This window comes from Gregarina niphandrodes (genome assembly GCF_000223845.1).
Source record: "Gregarina niphandrodes unplaced genomic scaffold scaffold00055, whole genome shotgun sequence".
Classification (NCBI taxonomy): Eukaryota; Apicomplexa; class Conoidasida; order Eugregarinorida; family Gregarinidae; genus Gregarina; species Gregarina niphandrodes.
In genome coordinates, this window is record NW_011645822.1 from 43,858 (window position 1) to 51,603 (window position 7,746).

The 7,746-nt window shown below is 44.2% G+C and overlaps 2 protein-coding genes across 2 annotated transcripts; one reads left to right on the forward strand and one right to left on the reverse strand.

Moving 5' to 3' along the window:
- Nucleotides 1-194: 194 nt before the first annotated feature.
- Nucleotides 195-4,073, reverse strand: GNI_168530 (DEAD/DEAH box helicase; the record flags this gene model as incomplete). The annotated part of the gene is made up of 2 exons (XM_011134941.1): nt 195-3,195; nt 3,358-4,073. 2 exons carry the CDS (start codon nt 4,071-4,073, stop codon nt 195-197), a joined length of 3,717 nt encoding a protein of 1,238 aa, XP_011133243.1.
- A 251-nt stretch (nt 4,074-4,324) lies between these two features.
- Nucleotides 4,325-7,184, forward strand: GNI_168540 (glucose-6-phosphate 1-dehydrogenase; the record flags this gene model as incomplete). Its single annotated transcript, XM_011134942.1, has 2 exons — nt 4,325-6,888; nt 6,998-7,184. The coding sequence occupies 2 exons, from the start codon at nt 4,325-4,327 to the stop codon at nt 7,182-7,184; spliced, it is 2,751 nt and encodes a 916-aa protein (XP_011133244.1).
- Between the last annotated feature and the right edge of the window lie 562 nt (nt 7,185-7,746).

Genomic DNA, 7,746 nt, shown 5'->3' on the forward strand with positions numbered 1-7,746 from the left:
AATCCCTTTTATGAGTTTAATTCTCCTTTTTACTCCCCAGCACTCGAAGCTAGAGTACAAGCATTAGCCGCCAAGCATTTACATTAGCCGCCAAACACAATATCGATCAGTTTGAACTAAGATACAAATATAGTGGTTTCAACCCATTATGGGATAAGCAAATGATTTCAACCCATTATGAGGTACGACCATTATTATAAAGAGTCATCACTTGATAATTCAGTACTGGAATCCTTCTCCTCCTGTGTCACGAATTTAGTAGATATGGGTATATGATTAATTGCGCATAATTTTATATGAGTAGCGATCGTTTTAGCAGTGTCTGAAATGATTAGCCTATTAATTGATTCATTACTAACAGGTAGGAGTTTATTAATACAAGCTGCAAGATCATCAATATCACTCTCACTAATTTGCTGAATAGTTAAAAATCCATTCAAATATAAATGAGTTCCCCTGGTTCCTTTCAAGATATCTAGCGCCTGAAGTTGATGAATAGCATGTCGATCTTCTTCTGTTAAAGAATCTTCTTGTGGAAAGTATTTTGTAGCTCTTTGAATCTCCGAAAAGATGATAGACAGGGAACCCAAATTTAGATCATCCAACAAAATAGCTAATGCCGAAGCTATAATGTGTACTTGATGTTCTAACGCTATCAACACAGTTCTATCAACTCCATATTTTTGTCCAACAATTTCTATCGGTAATTCATACTCAATCACATCGTATAATAAAGTCATACCTATGTACCTATACAGGTTACGATAATGTACAAAATATTTAAACTCCATCAAACTCACATTATCCATAATAACTGCAGAATAAAATTGCTTTAATTCAGGCAACTTTACAGTACCATTTACCAACAACTCTATACAACGTCTTAAACGGTCACCCACTCTCTTTTCATTATCATCTCCTCCTCCAACAGCACCTCCTCCAACAGCACCTCCTCCAACAGCACCTCCTCCAACAGTACCTCCTCCAACCACACCTCCTCCAACCACACCTCCTCCAACAGCACCTCCTCCATCAGTGCTCTGAGATTCTGACAAATCGTATAGGTCGATTATTAAAGAATTGATCCCGATTTGTTTTATGTTCAAATCTACTAATTTATTGTAGTATAACAGCTCGGGGTTCACGCACAGCCCCAGCAAACATGCTCGATCGTTTAATGGGATGCCGATTCTCAGAAATTTGTTCAATAGACAAACTGTGTCCATCATCAACTCGAATGAGATCGGAGATCTTACACAACTATTACCTAATGGTGTCACATAAATCATCTGTTTATTACCCACTTGCTTGTCTTCCATCAAATTGTCTTCCATCAAATTGTCTTCCACAAGCTTGCCTGATGAATGATTCGTTGTCAGTGCATCCTTCATTATAAGCAGATACCTGCCCATTACAGTTGGCTCAGCAGGGGTGGTATCGGTGATATCACTTGAGCCCGTAACGTTTTGGCTCACGGTATTTGTCCTCTGGTTTTTTGGGCACGCCCCACGGGGACGTTGATAAATGTGTTGAACCTTTCCCAGCCGTATTGAACATGATAACAGCTCCTTGCATTGCTGAGGTGTGCACGACCACAGTTCCTTGAATAGTAGCATTTCCTTGTGAAAGATTTTATACATGTTGAGATCCTGGTTGAAGAATACAGACAAGTAGAGGGGGCTTAAGCGTAGTGATTGGTACCAGCCTTGGGACCAGTCGAATGTTACAGATGTTAAATCGAGGAATCGCATACTAACAAGAAATGCTATGATATGAATGACAGTACCGGCATCTATCTCTTTATAATAAAAGGAGTTAGACCGTAGTGCCGAGAGTAGACGGGGCATAGACCATGTGATGTTTATGGCGAATAATTCCATTATGAACTTTGCTAGGTCGGTTACGTTTCGTTCTGGGAGTAAAATTGGTTCGTTCTTCAATGATGCGATCTTCAAGCGTATCGGCAAACCTGAAGAGCGAGATGGACGTGATGAGGCATTCTTCGGTTCCAGCCATTGTTGAACTTGTTTATACTCCGCAGGATTCTCACAGCACACGTAGACTTCGCCTTCAACAGATTTGGAACGTCCAGCTCTTCCACTAATCTGGTGAAAAGTCTCCCATGTCATTCGTTGTATTGAACGGATGCACACACGATGGACAGGTAGGTTTACACCCATTGCTAAAGTTGTGGTACAACAAATCACTAATATCTCTTTCCGGGAAAAAGCTCTTTCAATCTCCTGTCGTTCACACCATAAAACGTCACTGTTGTGATAAGCCATTCGATACCTAACCGCTTCTTTTAAGGAATTATTGCTATCTTGAAACCTATCTACTAAGCTATGACCACCAGCATCATTATCCGGATGCATAAGATCATCCAGATTGGTACAATCAGTTTTATCTATGATCCTCCAAGCCTTGATTGAAGAAATTAATTTTCGACACAAGCTTACAGTCCAGGCTTTAGTCGGACAAAAGATCAACAAGCCCTTCCGCTCTTTAAGACTCTGGTAACATAATAGACCAACTAATTCCAAATCCTTTTGTTCTATCGCTCCGTACCAAGGTGAGGAGGAGTCTTGATCCACTGTTCCATCATCCGGTCGTGACTGCTTCGAGTTTTCACCAATACGAAGACCGTTTATATTACATAAGACATGCTCCCCCTTCATATCAACCATGGTCTTCAGCCATGTCTTGATGGCAATGAACTTTAACTCCCGGGGTCGATCATTCACCACAACAACATCACACGAAATTCGGCCGGTACCGTCTTCCGAGAGCGCCTCGTTAATGGAGAGCGGCTCGTCAATGGACCCGGACATAACTTGCTCCACCTGATTTGCTACATTTGATTTGCTCCCTGTCTTGACTGTAGCACCGACGAGCATACTTTCGCCTTCCATACTCACACCGAGCATACTTGCGAACCTGTCTGGATCTGCTAGTGTACCTGACAAGCATATAATCTTCGTCGGTCTCTTTCCTAACTTAACTTGGACGGTTTGTATTAATCTTAATTTTGCCAAGAGATTCTCGACTGCGGGACCTCTTGATGCTTCAGATATCAGATGCGCTTCATCTATTATGAAAACTCCCAACAGATCGAGAAGAGGAGAATTATGTCCGAAATACCTTGCACAACCGTTAATATCTTCCTGAACGGCAGAAGGTAGATCCTGGCTCAAACTACCATAGATATAATGTCCCTCAACGGGAAAAATTCGCGTGTGCGAACAATGTGTGCGAACAATGTGTGCGAACAGTGTGTGCGAACAATGTGTGCGAATAGTGTGTGCGAACAGTGTGTGCGAATAGTGTAGATAGTTGAATGTATGTATCCCTCATTACTTGTCATAGGGAATTATGGGATGTTGAGAAAGCAGCTTGTTAATGATGTTATTACATTTTTCTGGTGTGGTAACGGTGACGTCTGACTTAGTATTCCACGACTTCGAGTTAGACCCCCCCCCATATAATGGAGTAATAGTAATAATATCCTTAAACTTTTTTGTGAGACTTTTGAACTTCTCATTACACAATGAAATTTGAGGCAGCACATAGAATCCATTTCGTCCGTGTATGAGTAATTCATGTATCATCAACAGCTCTGCAACTACGCTTTTCCCTCCGCTTGTCGACACACAACAAAGTAGATTAGTGGCGGTACTATTTAATGCCTTCAGTTGCCAGTCGTAGAATGAGTTTATCCCATCGATATCACGATATTTCCGAAAGATATTTATGGGCATTTGATTCAATACATCCGGTCGTATAGACCCTTGTTCATCATGCTTGTATATCGTTGAAATAAAAGTTTCGTTGAATTGCTCTAAATCCCGGATACCGTGTGCCTCTAGCAAACGTTTCTCGTATTGTGCTATCTTATAAGCAGATGGTACACGGTGTGATTCGCCATGCAAGTCAACATACATGGGTTCGGAGTCATTCTGTTGTCGCCATGCTCCTAATCGTCTCCGAGTTCCCATTCGCCTCGTGCTCCATGTCTTAGGTCTCAGCCGTTTTCCAACCTTCATGCGATTCTCTTTGCCTTGCTGCCATCCCATTCCTTCACGTACGTCTGGTTAATAATTCTTTTATTCATAATCGGGAGTTCGTTTTCGGTTCAAAAAAGGATTCAAGAAGAAGACCTAAGAAGAAAGTACTGAAGAGGTTTGATTGGGACATTCATTCACTCACTGCTTGTCACAGCTTTTACTAACATTAATTGTCACGTACTGTAATTGTCACGTACTGCAATTGTCACGTACTGTAATTGTCACGTACTGTAATAGTGTGTGTACTAATAGAGCCAGAAATGGAGCACAGTGCGTACGAGGTGATAGATGAGCCAGTGTACCTGAATGTGTACGAGGATGATGACTTCGAGGATCGGGCCGCTATGAGTTTGTTAAAGACCATCAAGCAAGTGATATGTGTGTCTGAAACGGACACATTATGGACAGGGAAGTATGCCATCATTGGATTGTCAGGTGGTGTTACTCAGGAAAAGGTGTATGATCGATGTTACGACATGATGATCCGGGATGCGACTGTAGACTGGACACGGCTAGTTTTGTTTCTTGTCGACGAAAAGTACCCGTCGACGGATTCTTTGTGTATGGATCCGGTCGCGACACCACAGCCTACATCGGCCCCATTAAGGGTGGAACCGAAAGAGTTTGACCTGCCGAAGCAACCAGAAAAACGCCAGACACAGGGCAAAGAGTCTAACGTTCGTCTCATTCTGAGAACTCTGCTGAAACCGGGTAGTCCTATTCCTTTGGCAAATTTCATACACCCTGATACGTCCCTTACTCTTGCGGATTGTATTGAGGCGTATGACAGACGTCTGCATGGCATATTTCAATTTTCAAGGCCTACTGCCGTGGTTCTAGAATTAGGAATGGATGGCAATGTAGGTGCTTGGTTCCCTCCGTTAACCACCGAGATGAGACAGAAGGCATACGACCCAAGCTTATACGCTACATCTACCCGAACATCATCTTCTAATTCACGCATCACAATACCTTTGCATTTGATCGTAAGCGCTAGAACAAAGTTATTTTTCTTACATGGTACTCCAGAAGTAAATGCCTACAAACGGGTTGTGATGCAAAAGACCTGTAAGGAAGTTGCGCCAGCTAGCCCCACTGGCGCGATTGTGGATGCTAATACACTTGAAGAAGGAGTTAAAGAACAACCGTTAGTTCAGATGGTTCGATCAGGTAGTTGTGTTTGCATATGCTATCCTCCGATAGATAGAGACCAGGTCGTTTGCTTAAGGGAGGAGTGGGCTGGAGTTGACGGTGTGCTGAATATTGTAATCCTTGGAGCTTCAGGTGACCTTGCTCAGAAAAAGACATTCCCTGCTCTATATAGTTTGCACTTGAGTGGTCACCTACCACCGAACACCAGGATCCATGCGTATGCGAGATCTCGGATGGACGAAGGCAAGTTATGGAGCAAAATTGGGCAAAAAATTTTGTTGCTGAATAAGGACATATTGGGCAATGAGGCAGAAGATCGTCATGTCAAAGAATTCATGGAGAGGATAGAGTACCATCAATGTCAAAGTTATGATGACCCGGAGTCTGCAGCCAAGCTAAATTTAAGACTTAAGGAAATCGAGAGTCCTTTTACAACCAAAAGATTAATTTTGTATTTGGCATTACCCCCTAATCAATTCATACCAGCAGTAGAAGCCTTCCGGGAGAACTGTTGGAGAAGCGAATTATGTATGAGTCGTGATACCACCCTTGATTCGGAACTTACTGCGGAAGGCCTCGGTGCGGAAGACCGTGGTGCGGAAGACCGTGGTGCGGAAGACCGTGGTGCGGAAGACCGTGGTGCGGAAGACCGTGGTGCGGAAGACCGTGGTGCGGAAGGCCGTGGTGCGGAAGGCCGTGGTGCGGAAGGCCGTGGTGATAGTCCGATCTCGGCTAATTCTCAACCTCGGTCGAGTGGGCATGGGGGTAGTCCGGCACCGGCAAAGAGTCCGACAGTCACGCGGCCGAGTGCTCGGGCTGACTGGACGCGTGTGGTGGTAGAGAAGCCGTTCGGTCATGATTACGATAGTGCTTTGGAAATGTCGTCGAATTTGCAAAAGTATACGAGAGAGGAGGAAGTCTACCGGATTGACCATTATCTAGGTAAGGAAATGGTTCTGAATCTTTTCGTTCTGAGGTTTGCCAATAGTTTTATAGCCCCATTGTGGAATCGGCATCATATTAATTGCGTTCGCATTACCTTCAAGGAGAAGATTGGTACCATGGGTCGTGGTGGATATTTTGATAGTTTTGGTGTCATTCGAGATGTTGTACAGAATCATCTGATCCAGATTCTGTCTTTGGTAGCAATGGAAACACCAGTAACATTACGCGACGAACACGTGCGCGATGAGAAAGTAAAACTTTTGCGAGCTGTTCCACCTACGAAGCTGGAAGATACAGTCCTTGGTCAGTACACAGCGGGCGACGACATGCCAGGTTATCTCGATGATCCAACGGTCCCTCCCGATAGCTTATGTCCTACTTTTGTAACTACAGTTCTTTGGGTGAATAATGAACGGTGGTCTGGAGTGCCTTTTATTTTGAAGGCAGGCAAAGCTCTGGAAAAGCAGACTGCAGAAATCAGAGTACAATTCCATCCCCCTCGAAACCACCTCTTCGAAAATACTCCCTGCAATGAACTCGTCCTTCGCATCCAACCTGATGATGCCATCTACATGAAGTGCTTAAGCAAACGACCTGGCCTGGGCACTCAAGATGACTTGGTCGAAACTGAGCTCGACCTCAGCATTCTCGATAGACTTCATGTGAATAGAATCAATGACGCCTACGAACGACTCCTCCTTGATGTAATCAACGGAGATAAGAAAAAGTAACACCCTCCCAAGCACACCACATGCACACTTCACTTCATGCACACTTCACTTCATGCACACTTCACACTTTCACACTTTCACACTTCACGCAACTGTTCTGGCTAGTTTTGTGCGTACCGATGAGTTATTGGAAGCGTGGCGGATATTTGACCCGCTCCTGAACAAAATTCAAACGGAGAAGATAAAACCAGAATATTACAAGGCAGGGTCGCAAGGGCCAATGAGTCACTACGAACTCATCAAACGTTTAGGCTACCAGCGTTATGAGGGTTATGTGTGGCATAAGAGCTAGTGTTTTAAATAACTAATTTTTGGCAAGCACACACGTGTTCCCATAATGGGGTGTTCCCATAATGGGGTGATAGGTCGATAAACACATCCCTAGGACCTATTATCGTGGGTTCTAGCTAGCTAACTAACTACGATGACTACATGGCGTTATTGAGTTGTGAACGAACGACTGCAGCAGTCCTAGCGGTGATATTAAACACTCCAGCGGCACACGCCACATCGATGCAGAACGAATTTTCATACTACAGCACATATGATGGCCGCGTGGGGGTATACTCAGCACGTATGCGCACACACCACTTCGATTGGGACCACTTCGATTGGGACCACTTTGGTTGGGACCACTTCGGTTGGGACCACTTCGCGTTGGGAGGTGTGTGCTTACTCATCGTTGTTATTTAGGGCTCCAAGAAGCCAAAGCAGCTCTGAAATCGTTCCCGTTTGATTCTTGGGGTAAGTGGCCTTGCCCTTGTAATACTCTCTCACAGCCGTTTGAACAGTCTGGAACGGGGCGACTACAGAGCGGCTATTGTTGCGGAATGCTGCTGGGCGCGGGGAGGGGG